General features: G+C 35.9%; 1 protein-coding gene and 1 long non-coding RNA gene across 2 annotated transcripts; one reads left to right on the top strand and one right to left on the bottom strand.

Annotated features, from left to right (window-relative positions):
* Positions 1–217: 217 nt before the first annotated feature.
* On the bottom strand, positions 218–27,394 carry LOC135833109 (uncharacterized). Its single transcript, XR_010556406.1, has 3 exons — positions 27,250–27,394; positions 14,854–14,920; positions 218–424 (listed from the first exon to the last, which is right to left on the bottom strand). It is a non-coding gene; the product is annotated as an uncharacterized LOC135833109 (long non-coding RNA).
* Positions 444–1,368, top strand: mRpS25 (mitochondrial ribosomal protein S25). Its single transcript, XM_065346727.1, has 4 exons — positions 444–685; positions 760–866; positions 948–1,035; positions 1,112–1,368. The coding sequence occupies exons 1-4, from the start codon at positions 549–551 to the stop codon at positions 1,287–1,289; spliced, it is 510 nt and encodes a 169-aa protein (XP_065202799.1). The 5' UTR covers positions 444–548; the 3' UTR covers positions 1,290–1,368.

Below are 27,394 nucleotides of genomic sequence, written 5' to 3' on the forward strand. Positions count from 1 at the left end.
GCCTTGATCCTACTTTGCCCATCTACATATACCCTTCAACCCATCCAATCCCTTGTTTTTCTGGATATTAAATTGTATGTAAGACTTGTAAGTTGTAAGTATAAAAATTTTCTTGCATCTTGCGCATGAAAACTTCGTTTCCTACTCCTCAGCTCAGCTCACTTTCAAATAAAGTACCTAATAATAAACTTGGGTACCTTAATCAATCAAACTGGTCACACGGATCAAGAATTATCAATAATCATCGAAGATAAAATTACCGCCGAATTGCGAAAGCTCGAAAGTTCAAAAGTTGCTCATGGATTTCAATTTTCGACGCATTTTCGTCAAACGACATTCGACCGAAAAGCAACACCTATCATTTCGCGCGCTTACCTACTTCTTGAAACGTACGCGATGCTGCTCAAATCTTCCTGTTTTGAATCTGCAAACATAAAAAACACCATAAAATTTTTATCAATTTCTAAATTTTCGATAATTTTTTTTAAAAACGAAAAATAATTTAATTACTTCTTTTACTAAATTAATGCCATTATAACCTTTTAAAAATGCCGTTCAAAGTCGGCGCTAATGCTATTATTCGTACTCAACATTACTTGGATGCCGGCAAGATATACTTGAACGATAAAATCAAAGTTTTTTGTGTTCATGTCAATTCATGGGGAGACCGACATAAAGGACTTAAGTAAGTAAATTCACCGACTTCAATGTCAAATAATGTAATTAAAAGAATCTCATCATGTTATTTTTCACTTTCAGCGACTTTCTAACATGGCATATGCCTCAAATTCAGTATAAGAATCCAAATGTACATTGCATCGTTTTGAAGAACATGACACCGACTCCTTTCATTAGATGTTTTCTAGGTTCGTTCATTCAATTATTATTCATTTGTACGAAATGAAAAAAAATAATAACAAATATATAATCCATCTAACTAATTGCAGACAATGGCGAACACGTTATCGTAGACACGGATAATAAAGAAAAACGAGAAATATTGAATCATGTGATAACTGTATTAGGCAAAGCAGAGTACGTTCAACATTCACTTACTTCTTTTCACTAAACTAGAGCTTTTCAATTGACAAATCGAATATTTCAATTACAGACACGTTCTCCAAAGCGAACTACTCGCTCAGGAGAAGAAAGAAAATCCGGCCAATTTCGGTTACCTTTGCAGCAAGCATTGTATATGTCAAATAATAGGTCAAGTTCCGTGTCCGGCTATAGTACCAGTGCCTCAAAAATGGAGAGGTAAATGGAAAACGCAAAACAAGGATGCATAAATTTCCATTCGATAGTTACAGTTTTTAATATTATTACGTTATTGTAGATGCTAAGTTAATAAAAAAAAAAAACATTCAATACCGATCGATAATTCATTCTGATTACGAATCCTTCCGTCTCTTTAGCTCTATCACCTCGAGTGACGCAGCCGGAGCCGGTTAGCAGCACGCGTCGAAAGTGAAATTTGACGTACGCTGTCATTATGTTTGAAATTTATATTGAAAACCGGAGAGCCCGATCGGGTGTAAACGACAATTGATTTCTTTCTACGAGATCTCGTCGTTAGATACTTGGATTTTTATTTTATTTTTTCCTACTTCATCTTGTCCCCACAGGGTATGATTCAAATGCGCGAGATTTTATCGCCATTCAACCGGTTCGCTGGCAACGTATCGATTACTTTCGATGATTTATGAAAACTTGCATTATTTTCTTCGTTCCGGTAGCCGAGAATATTCCAATCAAATCAACCCCGAATACGAAAAGCGAAGAAATTCATATTTCAAAGGCTCGTTACCCAAAGCTTGGTGTATTAGGAGTAACAAAAACGAAAGTATAAGTCTTGAAAAACGCCACCAGCGACTAGTGAAAGGTGCTTCGAAGCTATTGTAAAATGTAAGGTGATCTTCACGGGGTGTCTGGCGCCCCCCTATTGATTACACTAAAACAGTCTGAACTCGATTAAGTTTCTACGAGCGTTACATGACCGTAGGCCATGTTATTTTGGTAGTCTATGCTGGAAAATATGAAAGCGTGCCGACCGTCTGAAATGCAACGGTGTTAATTAATGTGTTCTCCTTCGCCAGCTGCCCTCTCATCCTTTTTTTAATATTTGATCGAGGGTGATCGATTTTTCTCGAACCGAGCCCGACCAATAAATCATCATCGACTCAAGGGTAGGTCACACAAATCAACTATACGTCATGGTTTCCAAGTAAAAGTGTTTTTACTCTTCGTAGAAAAATTGAAAAAAACTTCACATCAACGTTCACTTTTACATCAAGAATTTTCCTTTATGCTAAATTGTTTTTTATTACGCATTCAACTCCAGCTCTCAGATCACCTCATACGTTGAACTAGACGTACGTTATTTTATGATAGGATAAATACGTCGTATAAATTACACCTCCGACGTGTGCATAATTATCAACGCTTCGAGCAAAAATGCAACTTGTAACTTCTGTTTAGTACCTCTGCCTATATCATTTACTTAATCAGATTAAAATAAAACTTTATCGACCATCGAGGGGAAGATACTCGTAGCTCGCGCTAGGGCAACTGTACCCATCAATTTGTATGTACCTACACCTCTACCAACACAGAGTACATATACCTGGACAATAAAATCTACGGTAAAATATTATTTTTACGACCGGTTGTAAAAATTTGATTTATAAACACCACCAAATCTAAAATCCAGCCTATTCCAATGATACTTTTCTATTTTGAAAAATAAACTCGAGCTGTTGTTTTTTTTTCGCTCGCCAACTTACAAATATGTACGTAGGTAAACTTACATGCGAGAAATTATGAAGTTAATGTTCCTGATGTCGTTGATTTGCTACGTATTGTAAAAAATATTATTGTCGGGTTCAATAAACGATCGTTCTACGTAGATGAACCTTGAACTTCCACTTCCAAGTATAATTATTATAATGAAATGAGGTAATTTTTTTTTAAGGGGGAGAAACCTGAGCAGAGGGTGATCTACCGTAAATGCATAAGAAGGTAAGAGAAACTTCGAATAAATGATTACATTACCTACTTGTAAACAGACACACATTGTTAGGTGATAGTTTTTGAAAGATTGAGTCAATTTTTCGTTCCAGACAACTTTTCTCACCTCATCATAGGAAGTAGTTTTTTTTTCAAGAAAAAAATAGGCTCATAAGTACCTAGGTATTAAAATTAAATGTGGTTTGATTTAAAAAAAATTAAAATCTTCTTTTTCATTGTTCTTCTAAAGCTTTTTTTGGTGAAAAAATTCGCAGCTAAATTGGTCCATTTAAATAAATAATGAGATCCGGAAAGAAAATTTCAACTCAAAATTTAATTTCATCTGTGCCTCGAGCAGTCAAGCTCCTATAACTTCTCTTATAAAATAACACAGAAAAGAATTATTAGAAACTGTTTTTTTTTTCAGCATAATAATTTTCAAAGTGACAAATTTTGCTTCAAAAATCTAAAATAGTTATTTGAGCGGGTGAGACTAGGATCCCAAAAATTGAAGCCAATATTATTTTAATAATAATAATAATAATAATAATAATAAACTTACTGTTTAATTTGACTGCATAAGGGTGTATTTTAGGAGAGGGGGAGTAGGCTACGTATCCAAAAAAGTTTTGAAATAATTTATCTATGTAGTTCACGAATTTTTTAAACGATGAAAATAATTAAAATATGAGGTATGAGGGTTTTGAAAGTGATGCAGGTTGGGGATAGGAGCTCCCAAAAATGTTTAAAGTGGGTATTTTCATTCAGTCCTTTTTGCATATTTTGTCAAAGCACTGACTTTTTTGACCTCAAGTCAAAATCAGAAAATAGGTAAGTACACGAAAACTGAACCTTAGAGAATTATCTACTGCTGGCGGAAGAGGGTCAAAAACCCTATTTACTGAAATAATTATGAAAGTATATGGACCCAATTTAGGATTTTTTTTTGGATGAGAAATTGAAATATGATGATTTTAGAATAGGCGGAGAATGAAGAGAGGGAGGGGAGTGGTAGTGCTCCAATTTTTTTTTTAGGATGAGTGCGGAAAGTTCCAGTGATTTTTACATATTCTGTCAAATATTTTTCGACCTCAAAATAAGAAATTACATGAAAAGCAAACGAACCTTGAAGGATTATTTTGACTTCGTAAAGACCTGTGGAGGGAGGAGGGGGAGGATCATGTGCCCTAAAAATTGATTACAATGGTGAAAAATAAATTACCCATCATAAGATTTTTATGACTGTGAGATTTAAAGTAAAAACTTCATCCATCTTTGGGTAGGTAATTATGGTCTTTGGATGGGTGTGAGTTATGGGGGGGGAGGGGGCGGAAACAATGCCGCCAAAAATTTTCAAGGTCAGCAGTATTTTAGTAATTTTTGCATATCCCATCAACATACGTATTGACTTTTCTGACCTTAAAACTAAAAAACTGCATGCAAGTAAGCTTCAGACAATTATTTGGGCCTCATACGAGCCCATATGCGTCCCAAAAATGATAAAATTCCGAAAATTCATCTCATTAAAATATTTTTTAACTATTATTGAAGTAAACGAATAATGCAAAAAGAGTTGGGACATGAGAGATTTTCGGCGAGTAAGGGAGGAGGGAGGAAAAATTGGACCTAAAAAATTGAGAAAACATATATATAAAAATTCATCAAAATCAAGAATCTTTTTGATTTGTCAATCAATGGAAAGTGAATTGGAGTGTGTAGGTGCTGAGGATCTCATTTTGGCTCATTTTTAATGATGATTTTTCAAAAACTCGAAAATCAAAAAATATACTGGAGATTCCAGAATGGCTCGGGAACCTCTATCAATCGATTCGGAGGACTGAAATTAGCATGAAAACCACCACCTAGACTTCAGGTTACTATCTCAATTCGATAAAATTTTGATTTTTTCATAAAAAAATTCGTCAAAAAGTAAAATCCAAAAAAATATCGCCAAAAATTGAAAATTGAAATTCTGCACCGAAGTTCAGTCCATGTGAAATGGTGAGTGGTGGTGTTTCGGGATATTTGTGTATGCCCTAAGGATTATCCTCAGTTCGGTTCAAAAATGTTTCTCTTAGTAAAAATGTCTTCTTAAAAAAACAAAACAAAAAAAAAACATCAAAAACAAACTTAACAACTCAAAAATATTTCAGAAATTATTCTTAAAAATATCAAAAAAAAAAAAAAGGAGAACTGGAGCTTGAAAAAATAGCATACTACCTACCTATGTATGAAAAAATCAGCAGAAAAAACAACAAAAAATTACAAAATTATTCCAGTGCTAAGTGGGTACTTAATTAAAAAAATAAAACAAAAAAATAATAATTTGAAAAGTCAAAAAAGTCTCGAATAAGATTGAAGAAATCTTTGAAAAATAACAAAAAAGGAAACATTAACAAAGCAGTTAATTTAAACTTAAAACTCGAATTTGAAGGAACATATTTTCAAAATTGGACTTTGAAAAAATTCTCTTTGAATGCGACTCTTTTCTTGCCACTTGATTTTCTAGCTCTTCCCTTCCCTTCCCTCCCTTTCCCCTCTAAATTTTGAAGCAAATATTCGAAAATTTCTCAAACTTATCGGGGATGCTGAGAAATGAGTTCAATGCTTTTGACCTCCCCTGATTCTCATTTTTTTTTTTTTTTTTTTTTTTTTTTTAAATGATAAGAATACCTATATTGAGTCATTGGGCGAATAAATTTCAAACTTTATTGCTTGATTGCTAAATACTTACCTATTTGTTTGATCGATTAGTAGGAAATAGAAAAAATGTTCCAATTCTTTGACATTTCATCAGCAAAACATCATTTCCAGCATAAAATAATTGAATCTGATCAGGCCCAGAAATTCAATGGATTTAATTTCAACTTGACCCTACCAGATGTGACCTGTTAAATCAAAGTTTTAATCACATTAGATCTGTTCAACCTCGATCAGAATTCAAATTTAATTGGAGAGGCCTGATGCCTGATTTGATATGATCATATCAGAGGTTTGTTTGAATTAGATCTGATCAAACCTGATAAGATCCAATAATTTTTCCCTGGTAGGACACGGCTCTGATCAATCACTGATCATTTAGTTCATCACTTTTCTCTCTTCTTTGCCCTCTATTCTATTCTCTCTAACAAATCTCGAGTTCATGCTCAATATCGACCCATTGGACAAATTATCAAAAAATACGACTAACATTTCTTTGGGAAGGTCCTCCCTAGGACACGAGGCACGATCCACAAGTAATTACGAATACGACGAAGGCACTTGTAGTACAAATATAGATTCTACGACTAAATCTAGACCAATATATCTTTTTTGGGGACCACCCCTTACACCCTATTTACACGATGTCGATGTCGAACACACGTTTGTCCCCAGCCACAGTGTCAAAAAATCGAAAACACGGTGATATACGACACAAGGCGCAAGCTTATAGGTTAGTCTAAGTACCTCGTTCGAATTTATTTCCGTCCTGCCGAACGGTCGATGAGACTGGAGTAGGTATCGTCTTATGTTAGATGACATATATCATGGTTTTTACAGTGCTCGATGTGCTGTAGTTGTCACGACATATTATAAGGCAACAACGGGTGCGATACAGTATCATATCCGTACCCATCACACAGAGAGAGAGAGCTCATCTTCGCAGACACGCAGAGAAACAGCAAAAGTCACACTCTTGACTTTACTCCAACTCAAACCTATACACAACCTACTCTTACAAGCACCTGAATTAGGTAGGCATGGATCATGATCATATAGTTGAGGTTTCACATCTCTTGGGCGAAAAATTGTTAAATACGCCACGCCCATGGTTGTCTGTTCGGCTGTCGGAAACGTCAACGATATAGGTTCATTTAGCTCGTTATATAATTTCTATTCGGCGACGTCGGCGGCGGCTGAGAAGCGGTGTGTTTTATCAGCATCATCCAATCAACGACCTATCCAATGTTTTATTTATTTTTATACTCAGTACACAGTACACACACACCGAGATGAACGAAGACACCTACAGAGCATCGGGCAACTTTACGTAACAGGTTACTGCGGGTATACGCGCGAGAAAATCGATTTCGACTCGGTAATCTGAAATCGTGACGACATATTGTTGAAATCATTTTCTTGGCTGCTCGAGCAGACTCTCCGGTGCTCCTTTGGCCGCAGCTGGGCTCTGCATCAAGCACACGAAGAATACACGACGTCGTAATAAATTGAATATATAGGTGGTTGCGTGGAGCAGACCATTGTGTACCTACCTACCTACTACCTAGATATACAAAATAGACTTCATAAATCATGCAAAAAATTTGTACTGCGAGGTTCTTGAATTTTTCTCAAGTTTGTACGAATTGATGAAAAAAATCGAATGGCTTGTTGTTATACCCCAAAAAAACTCATTTCCTGCAAGTGACATAAGCTTAGGTGGGTATGAATTGAAATCGCATTCAATTTTCAAAGGTCCAATTTATACACAAGTAGACTTCCTTGTTTAGGGAGTAGTAAATTAATTTTCGAAACTGACTTCATGTAAAATGCCAAATGCCAAAAAAAACCTTTCCTATCGACATCGAAAATAATCATTGAAAAGTGCTGATGGTGGGAATGCAACCAAGATAGAAAATTCCTTGAGAGATGTAGCCTCTCCATCACACATTTTGAGAATTGGGGCATTATATTTGAAAAATGTCAGCTCATAAAAGCCAATTTTTCCAACCATGTTTCAAAATCAGCTCTTAAAACCCTGTGGCAACAATAAAATGGCCTTGAAAGAAGATTTCTAGAGCTGCAGCTGCTCAATTACATATTTCAAGATTTCGAGAATTTGTTTTAATTTGGGTAATTTTGTTTGAAAAATCTGAGCTCATAAAGTACAAATTTTTTGCACCCCTGCTGATGAAAATCTTCCGTGGTAGAGAGAATATTACAACACTAAAAAAAGATTTTCAAAATTGTGGCTGGCCAATCACACATTTCAAGATTTCTAAGATTTTTTTTTGAAAAAAAATTGAATCCAAAGTAGGGGTACAAATTCTTCTTTTTCAATGTGTCGAGTATGGCCCTCAAAACGTATGAGAAGCTGGAATATGCTCTATAAAAAAAATTCCACGTTTTGAGATCTTGAGACGTTTTGTTTGAAAGAACAGCGCTCGTAAAATACACTTTTCCAAATTCCCATTCATGTTTCGAAAAAATGGCCCTCAAAATCCTCTATAATAGCGAGATTATAACATTCAAAAATGATCCTTTTTTTTCTTTTTTTGAAAAAAATTGGACCCAAAAAACAAATTTTTTTTTACAAATTTGATGGCCTCAAACTATTGAACCTACTTTTTCAACACACATTTTTTCGTATCATGTCGAATATTATGACCCTCAAAACGCGTAGACAGATGAAAATGGTCTAAAAATAAGGTTCCTCGCGGTTTGTAGCTGCTCGCCTCACACATTTCGAGATTTTGGAACATTTTTTGAAAAAAAATCGTCACATAAAAGACATTTTTTCGTATCATGTCAAAAGTGGCTTTCGAAAGGGGCCAGAAATTGGAATAAGCACGACCTAGAAAATAAATTTTTTGGGTTGTAGCTGCTCAATGATACATTTTAAGATTTGGGAAATTTTTTGGAAAAAAAAGTAGCCATAAAAAATTATTTTTTCTTTAAATCGATATCAAACGTGGCGTTAAAAATCCTTCGGTAGCAATTGACTGAAATTTCCTTAGCAAATTTTTCACACCTAAATTTATTAATTTTCTAAAACAAAGTTTTAAAAAACGTCAGTTTTGACGAGTAAAATTGATTTTTTTGGATTTCATAGTTTTCAGATTTGAATAAAAACTTTTCAGAAAAATAATTTCAAAAATTCATGTAAGTAAGCAAGTCAAGAAATGAAACAACAATTTTTGATGTATCTGATAAGTTAATTTTTTAACCTTTGATGCTTCAAAAATTGTTGAAAAAATAAAATAATCTTGCTTGAACGAAGCGAGGGCGAAAATTTTTGAAAATTTATGATTCAACTTGGACAAAAAATTCATTTTTGAAACTATACCTGGTGACTTCTTGGTGACTTGAACTTGGTGACTTTTGGTGTATTTAGGTGAGTTTTAGTGAATCAGTCTTCAAGAGTCACCAAAACAAGAAATTTCATATTTGCCTATTTTGTAGAAAATGGTTGACTTGGGTTGAGAACAATCATGAATACAGCTTTCAATTCGAAAGATACATACGAAATTCATTTGTTGTAAGGAGAAAACTTCGGATCTGATTAGACCTAGTCAGATTAATCAGATCCGATGTTTGATCTGATCAGAGCTGTCAGACCAAATTAGACCTGATCAGATCCGGATATTCTTTGGAATTAGTTACATTAGATCAGACCCGATCAGGCCCAGTAGGGCGGATCTGATTGGATGTAATCAAATTTGATCAGAACTGATCAGATCTAATCATTCTCCTCCGGGGTGTGACATTATTTTTAACTTTTATCATATTGTAATTAGGTACCTATTGCATTTTTCAATTTTTCCAATATTATTTCCTAAAATTCTCCTACATCAGCAGAGTGCTGGGGTCAGTTTGCATCCAAGCTTTCTTTAGCTTCATTTCTGGAAAGAAAGACTGAAAAGTGATGAACTGACGAGTAAACACACACTGATAATTTGGAGTAAAATTGTGGAATTGAAAAATGTTATAGGATGCGCATGCGCAAATATTATTTTCTAAAATGGTTTTTAAAAAAATTAGAGTCAAAATTTTTTTTTTTGGCTAAGCCACTGGTCGCAGCAATACATTTTTGAAAAAAAATCAGCTTGAAATTGTTTTTAAAAAATTTGTATGCTAAAAGTGGCCTTTATTGCATTGCAACTTATGGGTATGGGCTGTTGAGATATCACCCACAAAAAAGTGTTGCTGGTTGTAGCTGCCCAATCATAATTAATATTTTGAGATTTAAGCTCTCCTGAAAAATACCAATAATTTATACCAACTCATGCCAGAATTAGTCTCCAAGTGAGATTTTAACTTGAATGTGACCTGTACGTATGTTTTTTTTTCAGGATAACAGGTACCTACTATCTCATACAATTTCTGAACCATTCTAAAAAATTCAAAACACTGTAGGACCTTCAATCATCCCTTTGGGCAGCTGACATTTTTTTTTGGAGTTATCTCCAGCTCTGATAGGAAAAAATTATGATCAAAGTCATTGACTGATTCTGAACTACCAAAATGTTCCGTTGTCGATATAAGATAGAGGTACCTACCTCTTTCAATTCAGAAATTTAACTAAAAGTGATTAGAACCTTTTGAGAGCCTTTTTTAAAATTCTACAACAATCTGCATTACATTAGGAAGTTTTGTAATTGCGCCTTCATTTCTTAACTAAGCAAACAAATTTACAGCTGTGTCGTTCAAGTTGCCGCATTATCAGGCGAATAATTCGACATCCATTGCAGAACACCCAGTATGCATTGTAAGCTGCCTATTTACCATATTGAAGGAGCATCATCACTCATGAAACACCCTATATAAATGTATACATCTGCAAGTACTTTGCAATGTTATTCTCATACAGTCAGTCGCACTGCTATGATCAACTTGAAACACTGTTTACAATCAACCGACTGCTGGAGCAATAGCCGTGGCCAATACGTTGTACATATGCGTGACGATGTATCGCTTATTTACATAACGACCCGGAGTCTCTTCGAGTATCTCACGGTGGTTACTGTAAATTTTTTTCCATTCTTTCCTTCTCTAGCTGCATTTTCCAAGCACCTCGGCGATATACAAATGTAATTTTGCATCTTACAAATGAACAACATCATCGACCTGTACCTATGTACGAGTACGTATACCTAGACCTACTCGTATACTCTACATAGCCTACGTCCACTCGACAGTCGACAGTTCACATACACATAGTGTTGTTAAACGACATAGAGGCGGTAGCGATTTGAAAAATAATCGCCCAGACACGCGATCTACGTGTCGAACACATCGTCGTACATTATGGCAGCCAATTCGTCGCATATACTTAATACTGTCTTATCCTGTGCAATCTGCAATATGCAATGTGTTCCACGTTCCATGTTCCAATGTTCCATGTATTGGCAACATACATACTCAAAAGCCAAGATTGGGCGTATCGATAAGTGATATGTCTTCTGTCACCGACGATGTTGTCGTTGAAACATATTCGTTTGTTAAAACTTCTTAATAAACCTTCGAGTTCAAGGTGTTCGAGCAGCAGCGTGCTGATTGTTGAAAACTGTTAGCGTCGTTTCCTTTAATCGATTCGAAGAGTCAAAATGCATGTGCTGTGCCAAAATACTACTCATGAAATCCCGGCGCTTGCAACTTTTTAGACGCACCACCGGCCAAAGTAGCGGAAGAAGAAAACAAAACCTGGATTTTTGACGGGTCACTTTGTTTTTTCAGATGTCAATATCCGTCTAGATAAACGATAATTTGCCATATTTAAGTATTATAGACGGAAAAAGTGGTACGAGTAAAACACTGAGTGATGACTTCGATCGTCAAAATAAGAATGTATTTTTGAGTAAGGTTTAAAAATCCCACCCCGAAGCCCTGTGGTCGATTAGCTTTTTCTACGTGGCTATAGTTACTATTATTTTGAAAACATGTTTTTAGGACAACTGCAAAAAATGAATAACCTTCCAATAATTATTATGAATTCGACTTCAAACATTTCTTCTAGTGATAGGTTCTGCTATCTGTGATCTTCCCAAGAAGTCCTATTTTTTTTGCCAAAATTGCAAGAAATCACACTTTTTTAAATAAAAATGTTGAAGAAAAATCATATCCAGAATCATAAAAAAGAGTGGTTCTTTCTAATCGCAATTGCTAAAAAGGTCCTTTTTTTTTGCCAAATTCCAGTAAAAATATTTTTTTGGTGAGGCTTTAAATACATATAGGTAACTTTTTTATCGCAAAAAACAGTTTTTTTTTTTAAAATCAAAATTTTCAAAAAATTCAATTTTTTTGTAAGAAATATAACAAAAACCCACATTTAGTAAAAATGTCCAAAAATTCCTGTTTTTTCATCAAAATTGTTTTTTGTTTTTTTATCAAAATTCAAAACTGCCAAAAAGTTTTGTAGGTATCTATTATTGCCAAGAAATTTTTTTTTTTTTTGGTTTCAATTTCCTCAAATATCTATTCAAAAAGTCTTTCTTTTTTCAAAAATCGATTTTTTGTGTCAAAATTGCAAAAAAAACAGTTTTTTTTTCATCAAAATGACTAAAATATCTAATTTTTTTGACGCAAATACAAAAAATTCTGCATCAAAGTTTTCAAGAAACATTTTTGTCATTCATAAAAAAAGTAATCAAAAGTTGCTAAAAGTCTGTTTTTTGCTAAAATTGTAGGTAAGTAAAAAAAATGTTCTGGTCTGAATTTCCAGAAAGTATTGCTTGTTTTGTCGCAAAAAAAATCTTTTTTTTGCTCAAAATTCCAAAAGAGCTAATTCCAAAAAGTTTTGTTTTTTTTTACCAAAACTGCATGCCAATAATTTTTTAAAAATCAAAATTACCAAAAAATCTTGCTTTTCTGAAAAATTGCACAAAAACTCCACTTTTCAAAATCACCATTGGCAAGAAAAATCATTGTCAAAATAATTATAAAAAAGAATAATTGTTTTCTATATTTTTGGTTCAAATTTCAGTATTGTTTTTTTGTCGCAAATTTTGTCAAAATTCTAAAAGAAATTAGTTTTTTTTTCACTAAAACTTGCAGAAAACCCTTTTTTTGTGAGACCATAATTCTCAGAAAATTTCGCTTTTTTTTGTCGCAATAAAAACAGTTTTTTTGGGTTCAAATTGCAAATTCCGATTTTTCAAATCAAAATTTTCAAGAAATTCTTTTGGAACAATTATAAATACGAGGAGTTTTTTTTTACTAAAATTGTCGCAAAGTCTTGTTTTTGGAAAAAATTGCAAAAAATCCTACCTTTTTCGATAAAAACTGTAACAAAGATCCATATTTGATCATGGTTGTTAATGCCTGTTTGGTGTAAAAATTCATAGCCAACTGAAAGACAACGAACACCACCATAACTGCAACGTTCGTGAAATAACCGAAACCCATTTTTTTATTCGAAATAAAGTACGAGTACTTACCTACAGTAATTTTAGCACTAAATGTAGTGAACTCGTAATTGTAATTGTTGAAACTACGAATGATATTACTAACAAGGGAGGTGCCCCAGGTGACATTCATCGATTTCAACGATTCTTGCATCAATGGATAGAGGACATCGAACATAGCCTAACCCCAAATTTTCAGCTGCTGAAGTTGATATTTCAGCCATCCAAGGCGATTTTTCGATTTTCACATTGCAATTTTGAAAACACCGAAAAATTGGTCTGGAATGCTGAAATATCAACTTCAGCAGCTGAAAATTTCACCATGGGCTAGTCTCACCATGTGTATTAAAATGCCAAAATAATGTGGGAAGTTTTGGTATGCGACCTGCGCCGACTATTTTTGCTCAGTTTTTCAAAATTGCTCTGTGAAAATCGAAAAATCGCTCTTAAAAATCGAAATTCCAACTTCAGCAGCTGAACATTTTGTGGTAGACCATGTTCGATGTCCTCTATCCAATGATGCAAGAATCATTTAAATCGGTGCATGTCACCTGGGGCACCTCCCTTGTAAGTATTAATTTTTCGAATATTTTTGTGGTTCCGTTTTGCTAAAAAATATGTACTTCAAAATTTCATACTTTGTATTTTGAAGAATTAATTATTATTCGCATAAATTCGAATTTCAAAGTTTGGGTTGTATAGAGCCTTGTTTTTGTTAAAATTGCAAGAAAAGTCTAATTTTTTGGCCAAAATTCCAAAAAGACCCGTTTGTCAATTTTGAAATATTTCGAAAAATTAGTCCAGGGGTCAAATGAGATTGGAAGGTTTAAACCTGCAAAAGGCACTCAAGTGGCACTCAAGTGGCACTCTCCCATTCTATGATGAAAATTTGGGTCACCTAGGTGAATTTTAGGGGTAGGGAAAGGGGGTCAGATGAAATACGATTTTTCCACCTTACATGGGGTGGGGATGACTTGAGAAGCTGAAATTTGGCAATGCTGATCGCAGGGGTGGTAGTGACCAATGGTATGATTTTAGATCCTTTTCATCCATCGGAAGCCAAAATTTGCCTTTCCAAAGAAATGACCTTTCTGTAATTTTCAACTTGACCATGCCCACTCCAGGGGTCTAATATGATTTTTGGACTTTTCGTTTCAAAATATCATTTTCAATGGTTTTTTCGCAATTTTAGATGGATTTTTGCACCGTTTAAAACGAGCTAGGTACCTTAATCGATTTCTATACGATTGTCGATCAATTCCAGACGATATACATATTACATAATTATAGACAATTTTTGGACGATTTTCCAACATTGCATCAACATTATTTCCTCCGATTCTCCCTCCATTCTATTCTCTCTAAAATTTCAGCAGAATCCTGAAACAGATTTCACTGTTCCTCTTCCTTTACCCATCGAAATCGGATACGCGAAAAAAAAATAGCATGAAAACGTAAAAAACCCATTCTCAACGATACGATCAACGTATCAATCATTAAGATTTATCTGACTTTAGGTACCTCGTATACTACTCGTACATCCATATAAACTCGACGAGAACACCTTAGCACGTTCTCTGTACCGCTCATCTTCCCACTTGGGGTCATCTTTATCGATACAGCCTCACCTTACGGTATGGCAGGCGGGCACCAGCCGCAGCCCCATCCGCATTCAGCTACAGTAAAAACGACAACTTTACACGGTACAATCAACCAATGTCCATATAAATATACTTACGCGCACCTTTAACGCATTCATATTTCTCGGACTCACACATAAGTCACCTCTGGTACATTGATCTTCATCAAAACTGGAAAAGAAAAAAAAAACTACGTTAAACAAATGGCTACTGTATAATAAAAACACTACGTATACGTGATTTGAATAGATATACTCGTGAATATATCACGTTTCTGATACACATTAACCTCAGCTGACAGGTGATTTTTTCAACCTTGCACGAATTAGTTTTTTTTTACTTTTTTTTTTATTTACCTCTACATCTATTTAACATATAACGTGACACGTTTACGGTAAATGTATAGTAAGTAAATCGGAATTGAAATCAAAATTCCATTGTATTTATGTATTCGGACAATACTACTGCGGAGACTCGAAGTTAGCCACGATATGTACCAGGTATTGGATACTATGGATAGCATGTGTATGTATTATTGGGTGGAGTATGGATGGTGCATTGGTGCGGTTATTCGTATAGAGCCATAAAATATATACGTGTGTGCTGGTTTTTAAAACGGTGGCTATAATAATATGGCATTTGCGGTAAAATTCATACAACCGCGAGAGTAATTATCGCACCGTTCGGTTCAACCAACACGTTATAATTGTAGGATATTTTCGCCCAACTCGACAAAGATATTTATCACGAGCTGTGTAAGTAAACTTTCGCAATTGTTCATTTGTTTCGTCTTGCTCTCTTTCTCTCTCTCTCTCTCTCTCTCTCTCTCTCGATGTACCATACATAAGTCAGCCTAGGCTATTATGATGTCAATTTTCGACCATTTAGATAGGTAGGTGCTTTGATTTTGAAACAGGTCGCTGCGTCGTATTGCAAAATGAGTTATAGCATTTTTGTGGTATTTCAGAGAGCGTTTTGTTCGTCTCTCTATAAGAATAAGGTATATGAGATGAGGAAATTCGCGAGACTTGCTTCGAAGCTCTAGACTAATTACACACGTAAGAGTACAAAATTCATTAAACGACCAATTAAAGCGTTCGTTGGTATGTACTATGTACCTGGTGAGATGTCACGACGAGCGTAGGTCTACGAAGAATAATTTTCTATACGTACATTACATTGTGAATTGTAAACTCAGTCAGTGTTCAGCTCTCTGCAGGAAGGTGATGTAGACAAAATGAGCAGGAAAAAACAACGCACATGCACAGACCGCATACCTAGTCAGCATAACGCAGAAAGTAATTTCGAAATACAGGCCATTGGTTCACGCACACCCTTGTAAACGGCACGACATTTTCACACCTCTGTGCCATTGCGCACGTACGAGCACATCCGCCAATAACGAGCTTTACAATAAAACCATAGGATGATTCGAGAGGTGTTTGTTGCGAAATTATTGGTTCGTTAGGATGTAGGGGTAGGTAGTGTTTGGGTTAAATAACGAATATTTCGAAGGTTGTGCGAAGATTTTGCCTACTGCGTTGGAAATGAAGGCGCATACCGCACCCAAATATGTAGGTAGGTACTTTTATAGTTAGTGCTTTATAATTTCACCCACGAAAATCGAACCTAATTTAGCCTACACCCGTAAAACGAATTTCAAAATTTGGAATTTCATCAAAAATGAAAATAGTGGAAATTGAGAAGGGGGCTGACGCTCTGGAAGGACTGGGCAGATGTGAAACAAAATTTGATGTAATATTCGTGCTCAGCGGCACTGAATCATGCGGGAACGACACCTCACTCATTGATACTTATTTCTCCAAAAATTCCCATTTTACCCCCTCTGCGATACGTTTGAAAAAGCACGTACGATCTGAAACCCTCATAATCAGAATTTCAGCTACCCAAATTAATGTTTTCAATTTTTGGAAGATTTTTGAAAACCCAAAACTAAACGTTTTTTTTCTCGAAATTTTTTGAAATTCTAGACGAATGACCCTCCATTGTCTACAATCAACTCCCCCAACAATCCCCCACCAGTCATTCTGGAGCGTCTCTGGAAACCTCGACGATCTAATTGCCTGGTGAACACTTCGAGTATATTTTTTTGCCAGCTTTTATTAATGAAGAAATAAATTCGAAAAAACTAAAAAAAATTTATTCGTAAACAAATTGGCCCTAGGCAGATAAGTATGGTCGAGCGGCCTCCGAGATCTTCGGAGGTGAAACTATATGTGATGCATAGGTACCCCCAAGATGAGTATTTTCTCCAAGTTTTGGACCTCAACTCTGAGTGGCTCTTTAGTAATTCCTCAAAAATCGAAAATCGTTTTCAATTTTTTTCTTAGGATTGACTCAGTCGATTTTTTTCAAACTTGAACCAAAGTGTACATATGCATAAGGGCTTTTCCCAAAAAAATCAACAGCCCCATCCCCCCACTTATCCCCCTCCAAAATTTCGATTCAATTTTTTTAGGTCCCCCTTACCCCCCAAGGCCTTTCCGTACACTTTTTGAAAAATATTTTTTAGATGCAGTATTCATCTTAGAACAATTAACTTACCCAAAATTGTACCTCGGGTGCGCCATAGTCAAATTCGACCAAAACCAACACCCCCTCACCTGTAATAAGGTTAATATGGTACCTACGCCACTGCTATTGAAGTAATTCCTGGAGTATTGTTTATAATGTTGACATTTTTGAATGAAAATGATGTTTTTGAGAGTCGTTATTCACAAATTCCGATTTAGGGGCAGCGAAGCACCCCCTCCCCCAAATTTGGGCGAAACTTTCAAAAAAAAAACCTGTGGCATGTGACATATCGAATTATATGTTTTTGGTAACGTCAGCTTTCTGATTGGACCTCACCCACGGCCTCCAATACCTCCCTAAATGAGGTAGAAATTCAAAAAAGGGGTTTGTTCGTGCGACACTTGAAATAGTATGTTTTTGGCGACGCTGAAACCGAATATGACGTCATATTTTTGATTGAACCCCATCCACGGCTCCCAGCACCTTCCCAAAGGGAGAAACCTAAAAAAAATGGTTTCATTCGGGTGACACATGAAATAGGTAGTATGTTTTCGATATCACTGAACACGAATATAGCCTTAGTTTTTCAAATTGACGTCACCCATAGCTCCCAGATCCTACTACCATTGGTAATTGTCCAAAAAATTTGTTGGGAGCCATGGATGAGGTCCAATCAAAAATCTGACGTCATATTCGGTTTCAGTGTCGCCAAAAACATACTACTTCATGTGTCGCAGGAACAAACCCCTTTTTTGAATTTGTACCTCATTTGGGAAGGTGTTGCGGGCCGTGGGTGAAGTCCAATCAGAAATCTGACGTCATATTCGTATTCAGCGTTACCAAAAACATATAATTCGATATGTCACATTCCCCAGGTTTTTTTTGAAAGTTTCGCCCAAATTTGGGGGAGGGGGTGCTTCGCTGCCCCTAAATCGGAATTTGTGAATAACGACTCTCTACATCACATAAGTTTCACCTCCGAAGGTCTCGGGAACCGCTCGACCATACTCATCTGCCTAGGGTCATTTTTGAAATTTTTACGAATTGCTGTAGGTATCTTGTTTAATGCCCCCCCCCCTGAATCCCTATTCCACTTTTAAGACCATAAATCTTCAGAAAAAAATTGAACACCTCTAAGTTTTTTTGTCATTTCGAAATATCACATTTTAAATATATCCAATCTAAATCAAAATGAAACCGTCAAAATGACCTTACATTTTAGATTTATCCTCATTTAGGTTCCTAACACCACCCCCCTGCTCCTTCCATTCATTGGAGCGAAAATCACAAAATTTTGAGATGAATCAAATTGCAAATTTTATTTAAAGTTTTATCAAAAAACAAACAGGAAATTGATTTTTTTTTTGATGAAAATAAAAAAGAAAACTTTTATAATTTTACAAAATAATGATATTCAGTTGAGAAAATATTTTTTTTAATTGAAAAATTGCAATTTTCAGCTATAATTGGAAAATAACAGCCATAGTAAATCAAATTCTACTCCGAGTAAGTTCAAAAACGGACCCACAAAATTAAATAATCAAAAATTTTGAATCAAAACTGTCAAAGGTTTTTCAAGATTATGTAGGAACATATTCTAATCCCGGATCTCACGAACCCTCACGCAAGTGAAGAAAGAGAGAGGGAATTCATGATAAAAAAAATCTGACAAATATAAATGTGGTTTGCGTATATCTAGGTGCAATATTCATTTGTTTCAAAGTTATAAACCAAATTAATGTGAATGAAAAATTGCAACTTTGGCTCGATTTTTTGAAAACCGTCATTTAAGCCAAATTTTAGTTTCCGAAATTCATTTTTCAATTTTTTGAGAATTTTTGAAATTTTAAATTAGGCCATCTCTTATTATGAAAAAAAAAAAAAATCAAAATTTAATCAACTCAATGTGAACAGATGAATTTTGGTTCACATGATATTTTCGACCTCCCACGTTAATTGGTGACAGTTTTGAGCCACACTCAAATTTAACGTTTGTGTGACCTTTTTTTTTAAAAATAGATTTTGATACATATTTTCAACATTTATTGTTCAGATCGGTTCAAATCCAACGTTATTTTCTCCAGCAATAATGTGTATTTTTGAAAAAATGAAAAATTTGCCATTTGCACATTAACGAAAAACGCTGAAATTTGGTTTGCACCATATTTTCGACCTCATGAAGTCGATTGCTCAACGGTTTTTTTTTATTCACACAAAGTTTTTTGCTGGGTAAAAATTGTTCAAAACACATATAGAACGAGTTTTAAAAATGTTTTACTTAAATGAATTTTGACCCTAATCTTAAATTTTTCACAAGAGCACGCCTCTGGACTAAGTCGAGATATATGGCTCATAAAATGAAATAAAAATGAAAAATAAATTAAATTTGAAGATTTCTCAAAAACGCAGAAAAAAACCAAAAAAGGTTTTAAAAAAGCGAATTTTTAACAAAAAAAAACAGAGGATAAAAAAACACGTTTTAAACTAACAAGGGTGTCACACTCAGGTTTGAACGGGACCGCGGTTTTTGGAAAGAGCATAGTCTAAAACCCCCAAAACCAAATTTTTTGCTGCCCAAGTTCATTTTTCGATTTTTGGCGAATTTTTGAAAATTCAAAATTGACTGTTTTTATTGGCGATTCATGCTTTTTTTTAAAAGTACGTACTTGACCAGTGACAATGGGCAAAATAAGTCCCAAAACTAATATTAATTACCCAAATCCAAATTTACCATTTCCAGCCATTCTGGAACCTCCAGCGGAATTTTTCAATTTCTCCAGAATTTTGAATTTGCTCCAGAAGACGTAAATATGAATTTGGGCAGCTAAAAATCGAGTTGTATATTACACTTAACCTGTTTAACGAGTTTATCCACATTCAAGCCGATTTTGAGTGTGACACCTCAAAAGTGGCTTTTTGACCAACTTTTTTCAAAATAATTTAAAAAATCAAAAAAATCAAAAGTTTTCCGTTTGTGTGGAAATTTTTGAAATTCACGCGAATCGCTGTATTTTGTCCAAAACTAATCCCCCAAATCCAAATTTCACAATTTCCCGCCATTCTGGAGCCTCCAGAGCGATTTTTCAATTTCTCCAGAATTTTGAATTTGCTCCGGAAGGCGTGATTATGCAGTTGGGCAGCTAAAAATCGAGTATTATATTACACTCGACCTGTTTAACGACTTTATCCACATTTGAGGCGATTTTGAGAGTGACACCTCAAGAGTGGGTTTTTGAGGTGTCACTCTCACTCTAAAATGGCTGGAAATGGTAGAATTTGCGTTCCGGGGGTTAGTTCTTGTAGAAATACAGCGATTCGCACAAATTTCAAAAATTTCCTCACAAACAGTCATCTTTTGATTTTTTGGATTTTTTAATTTTGAAAAAAGCTGGTCAAAAAACCACTCTTGAGGTGTCATTCTCAAAATCGGCTCAAATATAGATAAACTCGTTAAACACGTCGAGTATAATACACAACTCGATTTTTAGCTGCCCAACTTCATATTCACGCCTTCTGGAGCGAATTCAAAATTCTGGAGAAATTGAAAAATCGCGCTGGAGGCTCCAGAATGGCTGAAAATGGTAAAATTTGGATTTGGGTAATTAATATTAGTTTTGGAACTTATTTTGACCATTTTTACTGATCAAGTACGTACTTTTTAAAAAAAGTATAAATCGCCAAAAACAGTCAATTTTGAATTTTCAAAAATTCGCCAAAAATCGACTAATGAACTTGGGCAGCTGAAAATTTGGTTCTGGGGGTTTTAGACTGTTCTCTTTCCAAAAATCGTGGTCCCGTTCAAACCGGAGTGTGACATCTCAAGAGTTTCTCTTGTAAGGAGATTTTGTTTAAAACTCAACGTTTGTCGTAATTCAACGTTTTATTGTTTTTTTTTTCCACAACTTTCCTTTTAAATTCTCTGGGAAACTTCCAGAAGTCGAAAAATGATCTAAAATTGTCTAAAAACATGTCAGAATATTTCCTACGTTCTGCGGGGAATAAAATTCCTCAAAGCCTCCGCTTTCTTCTAATACACGTAATTCCGACAAAAAATATAGGCATAAAAGCGATAATATTTCACATCAACACATTCCAATATGCCACGAAAGAAACAAGGCAGAAAACCATGAACTTGTTGACCCGTTCGCAGGTCAATTAAACAACAATTGCAGATCTAATTTCACAATTTGTGAACTTCGCTCTTTATGAAATAAATACCGAGTAATTGGACCACGTACTACCTATATACCAGGTATATCTACCGATAGGTAAGTAACTGTATTAATCCGCAAGGTACATGTAGATAATACGATCGTAGTCGTAGGTCCTGCAGCGAATTCTTAACGCCTTTTTCAAGGTTCACTCATCACCTCAACGGTATATAGACGCGAATAATCCGTCGTAAATCTCTTAATTATTATCGCCATTACCGATCCAATTTTCGCTCAAATGAGTAAATTGCCAATACCTATAAGAATAGAGCGGAACCAATCGAATGAAATCACACCCTCGCTCACAGATGTCGTTGAAATTCGGTCACACCTCGCCCATGAAGAAAAAAAATCGCCAATATAGATATCAAAGAACGTAATACTCGTAATTCGTAAGAACGAGGAGCACGCGAAAAATACTCCAAAGCTCGTTTAGCAAATCTCGACCAAAATCTCTCAAGGTTATTACGGTTATAAATGTGCATTACGGCTAGATATTGCAACTGCAACCTAGGTACACAATGCAACAAAAAAAGCTCCGAGCGTTAATTTAATAACGGTTTCGTGGAGTCCCGTCCGCGTAAAAAAAAAACAACACAACAGCCACAGATGGAAATTCATTGTCACACACTAAACTCGCTCTACAGAGATACCTCCAGATAGGTGAACTATACTACTCGTAAATTTACACACGCGAATTTTTTTCCTCATCTCGTACTACAATTTCAGCGTTCACCGGTGTTTATCTGTGACGCGGATCGCCACCGGTCTCGAGAAGGTTCCTCGAAATGGCCCTGATGCGATTACAGGAAATTCACTAAAATCGTCACGATTCACCGTATTATAGTATAACTATAACTATAACCCCGATGGCTCGCGTGAACGGTGTTTTGGCCCCGGGGCAGAAATTATATACGCTTTGGCAGCGCGAGCGACGCTGACGATGCCGGAGCTCAGGAGCTTTGTGCTCTCGCTCAGTCCCCGTATCCATTTTCATTCATTTATTATACGAGTATCTGTATACTCGTAAGTTCGCGTATAGTACACAGTACATACACATAGGTAAAAATGTAAGTAGTAAGTACACCTAGGCAGAGGTGCGGGACGAAGTGCAGCGTTGTCGAGTGCACAGATTACACAGCGAAATCGTGTTGCACACTGATCGGATTGTAAAGATCGATAACATAGTAAAAGACAGCCTTAGTACTCTCGATAGAGGTATATGTTGCATATTAAATATCATGTTCGCTGCTATTGTTACACATGTTGTTGCATGTGTACAAACCTCCCTAGCCTACGGAGACACATAACGCCCACACACGTGAGTTCTGTTGGTCAGCTCTCGGATGCAATACTTACTTGAGAGAGTCCTATGTTACGTACATATTAAGTATGCATATTTTAACAAGTGTTAGTGTGTCTCTGCCTGGCTGGTTCGCTCATGGCTGCGCCCGTCGCTCGTCCGTTCATTTTTGCAACATAATTATCCATAAAATTGACACTCCAGTATACGAGAGGAGCATGCATGTTCATTGTTCAGTAGGGTGGATGATTTTGAAACGCAAAGGACAAGGAGCCAATTTTTGGATAATTTTTGCCAACTCCAAAAATCGAAAAAAAATCAGACTGGACCATTTTTTCCAAAATTGGTTGTGTAGCAACACTGCGACAGGAGCGAAAAAACTACGGGCTCAAATCTCCTTTCCAGAGCTGAAATTTTTGGTGGGTAAATTTCAACTCAAAGCGAAAGTTTCTATTGAATTTGATCGAAATCCGCCTACTTTTTTTTGGAGATATCGAATCACCTTTGCAACTAGGTATTGTATTTGGTGACGTTTGATTTGACTGCTACCTATTTTTCATAATAAGAACCTACGACTCGCTTGATCGAAAAATATTAAAAAATTTTAGCTTTTTTTATGAGTTTCCTTTGGCCGTTTAGAAAAATAACCATAAATAAATTTACCTTAACTCTCGGCGGAAGGAATCGTGGCTCAAAATTTTCACATATTATTAGCAATTTCTTACGAAACTGTCAAACATTGAAGTCTCATATTTCAAGATTGGTTGAACTTCAAAAACATCCATGAGTGGAATTTTAGAGAAGATGAACTAGAAATTTAAAATACACAGTTCAAGTTTGAAAATTGAGAAACTCAAAATTAAACTTTTACTGAGAAAAGTCGACTCTTCATGATGATTAGTGCACAATTAAGAAGCTTCAATAGGAACTTGAAAATCAAGAAAAATTACAGGAATACCTCTTGTAAATTAATTCGTAAACTATCTCAAGATTCCTACAAGATGTAGATTGTGGGCAGGAAGGATGAGGAGGGGGAGGTGCGAAAGGCTCCAATTTTGATCCAAATCAGAATTCCGTCCTGTGTGGCCTCATAAGGGCCATTGACCTGTTTGTCTGGCTTCCAGTCCAGCTTCCTAAGGTCATTGACCTGTTTATCAGGTTTCTGAAGGCCTTATGGCCTACGGCCAAGCCTCCGAAGGTCATTGACCTGGCTATGTGACTGTTGCGGACTGTCTGGCGTCCTGATCTGTCCGCGTAAGGTTATTTACCAGTCAGTCTGGTTTCTGAAGGTTGTCTGGCTTCAAAGTCTGGCTTTTGAAGGTCATTGACCTGCATGTTCGGGTTTTGAAGGCAGTATGTCGTTCTGTCTGGCCAGTGGCCACGTAAGGTCATTGACCTAGCTGTCTGGTTGAAGGTCGTATGGCTTCAAGGTCTGGCTTCTGAAGGTCATTGACCTGTATGATCTGGTTTTGAAGACCGCCTGTCGTTATGTCTGACCGTGAAAGGTCATTGACCTGCCTGTCCCACTTTTGAAAGCCGGCAGGAGTCCTGTCTGGGCTACTATGGTCATTGGCCTGTCTGTCTGGCTTTCAGTCCAACTTTCTAAGGGACCTGTGTTTGAGACAGACACTATTATTTCAGTTAAAGGGTGTGTTCAGACCTAAGTTGGGACCAGTGTTTCAGACAGACATTATTTCAATCGGTGGGTGTTTTCAGACCCAAATTAGGACCTGTGTTTGAAACATACACGGTTTCAATCAGTGGGTGTTTTCAGACCCAAGTTAGGACCTGTGTTTGAGATAGACATTATTTCAATCTGTGGGTGTTTTTAGACCCAAGTTAGGGCCTGTGGTTGAGACAAACCCAGTGACAGTTTCAAATTCAATATTTCCAACATTTTCAAAAAGCCAACAAGAAATCTATTCCACATTCTGGCCAAAATCAAACAATCAGAATTGAAAACAACTGTGGTTGAGACAGACACTGCTACAATCAGTGGGTGTGTTCACACCCAAGTTAGGGTCAGTGTTGGATACAGACACTATTCCAATCAGTGGATGTTTTCAGACTCAAGTAAGGACCTGTGGTTGAGATAGACCCATTGAGAGTTTCAAATTCAATACTTCAAAAATTTTTAAAAAAAGGAACTAGAAACCTACTCTACATTCTGACCTAAATCAAACAATCAGAACTGAAAACAACTGTGGTTGAGACAGTCACTCTCAAGAATACATCATCAGATCAAAAGTCGAACAATCAAACCTCAAAAATCGATTCATCTGATTTCGAAAACCGAAAATCGATTAAGTAATTTCTTCGACCGTGATTTCGTTTCATTTTTGTTTTTGTTTGGCAAAATTAACAAACATAACGTTTTCTCCTCGAAACCGATCTTTTTAAAAAAAAATATAAATTCTGAATCAATTGTTTTTTTTAAAACCGATTTTGATTTTGAATTTTATTTTCAAATCCTCTCATTTTGTAGTACTTTCAGGAACTTAGGGAATTGATCAGTTGATCACGAATACAGCTAAACAATAGCAGAGCTGCTGAAAGCAGGAGACAAAGAGGGAAATTTGCTCACTGCTTCGATTTCTTGAAGGGCCAAAAAAAGGAGACGATCTGATAAAAATGATAAATTGCTAATCAAAACTTTCAAAATTCATTGAAAGACTTTCAGTTTAAAAAGTTTTGTAAAATGTGAAAATAAACAATCAAAAATTAATTTCCCACAGGTTGATTGTTGGTGCAGAGGAGGGGGGAAGAAGGAAGAGGGGAGTTCAAAACAAGTTCAACAAATTTTCCTTAGATACCTGAAGTGTTAGTACCTTATCTGCCTCAATACTTCTTGTTTTCGTTTTTAGTCTATTTTTTATTCAATTTTCAATTTTCAAAGTTTACAATATTATTTTGATCGCACATCTTCAACAGGGTGCAAGTTGTGTGAGAAAAATTCCTCGCCATGAAGAGCAGGAAAAGTACAATTTTTTTCTTGATTTTTTCTTCAAGTAGGTAGGGAATAACAAATTTTGATGTACTCCTTCAATCGTTTTATGACCTCTTAATTGATTAGTTACATTTTCGAATCGTTCTAAGACGTAAGATCTATTTTTGTGGGCGTAAGACCAATTTTTTGAAGGCATTTTTCAAAAACTAAATTCCGCTCGAGTCCTTTGATTAACAATTTTTTTGAAATTGAAAACCCCAAAAATTTCGTTGAAGGTCCTAAAACAGCTCGAAACGGTGATCGATCGATTTTTTAGGGGTCGACATTATAGGGTCAACCTTGATTTTTTCGCGAGAATTTCGCGAGAGAAAAGGATCCAATATGGAATTTCCAACTCATCTCTAATGTTTGCTAATTAAAAATCAGCTCCAATTTCCGCAAAAGTTCGACAAAAAGAATATCCCAAAGACGTTTTTTTTTTTCAAGTCGCAATTCACTTTCTACAGGCCAGCCTAGTCGATCATTTAAATAATTACCGAACAACCTGCGCAGTATACTCCACGATATCAAGTTACCTCAGATAATTACCTATTATTTTCGCTAATTTACGTAACTCGTTGCACTTGGAAGGCGTGATGACCCAAAGGGTACCCGAACAACGAAGCTTTCGGCCATTTGGAAAAGATTTCAAAAACAACACCAATAAGACCGTTTCTGTCTTCTTTCCCAAGTGCATAGCACACGCAGCAGTAGCCGATGGCAATGTCGAAATTCAATCCACCGCAGACCGCTCCCCTCTGGCTGTGATTCTCGAATCTTTATTGTTTTCCGATGCATGGACGCGATGCGGACATAAATTTGTACTAACTCGTGTATACATATACTACGTTGTTGTACGTATTATTTCGCTAGCGATTTTTTTTAAATTACCCATGCAACAAGGTTGCCCTGGCGCCATAAGCCCACGTACCGGTATAGAGCAAACTTCAACGTACACAAACCAATAATTTATTCGCGAGTTGCAGCTTTAGTCTTATATACCTACAAATACGTAGCTGTACGTATATCGCGGAGCGTTATATTATTTCAATTAAACTGCCTCGTAATTCCTATCTTTGTACGTTTAGTTGGACTGCTGCTGCATATACAACATACAAACAAATTACATAACGCTCGTCGCTCCGCACAAGCGCATGCATTCAACGCCTAGCTAAAAACGATTTATATTTTTTACATTGAAATAGGTTAGGGTAAAGGAACAAATAAGGTTATGCTCAGCCGAGCCAAGCCACTTCTGTGTAGCTTTTTTTTTGGCACGATGTAACATACAAGCCAAGTCACAGTCGAGTATATACATAGATAGATACGCAAATGCATATTGTAGCTACATCTATAACGCCTAGTATACCATAAACAATGGAAATCACCTGATGGTGAAGCTATCTCAGCACATAAATGAAACCATAGTCGAGAAATTGTCAAGAAAGATGTCAGCATCACTTACCGTTATAGTGTACGTACATATGTGTGCCGTGCATTACGACGACGCAAATGCTCTTTATTGTTCGACACGAAGCTTCATAGTTGCTGAGACACGATTCACCGAGTTCGAGTATCTGTCGTTTTTACGAAAATTCATCTCCAAGTAG

This window comes from Planococcus citri, chromosome 1, assembly GCF_950023065.1.
Source record: "Planococcus citri chromosome 1, ihPlaCitr1.1, whole genome shotgun sequence".
NCBI classification, from domain to species: Eukaryota; Metazoa; Arthropoda; class Insecta; order Hemiptera; family Pseudococcidae; genus Planococcus; species Planococcus citri.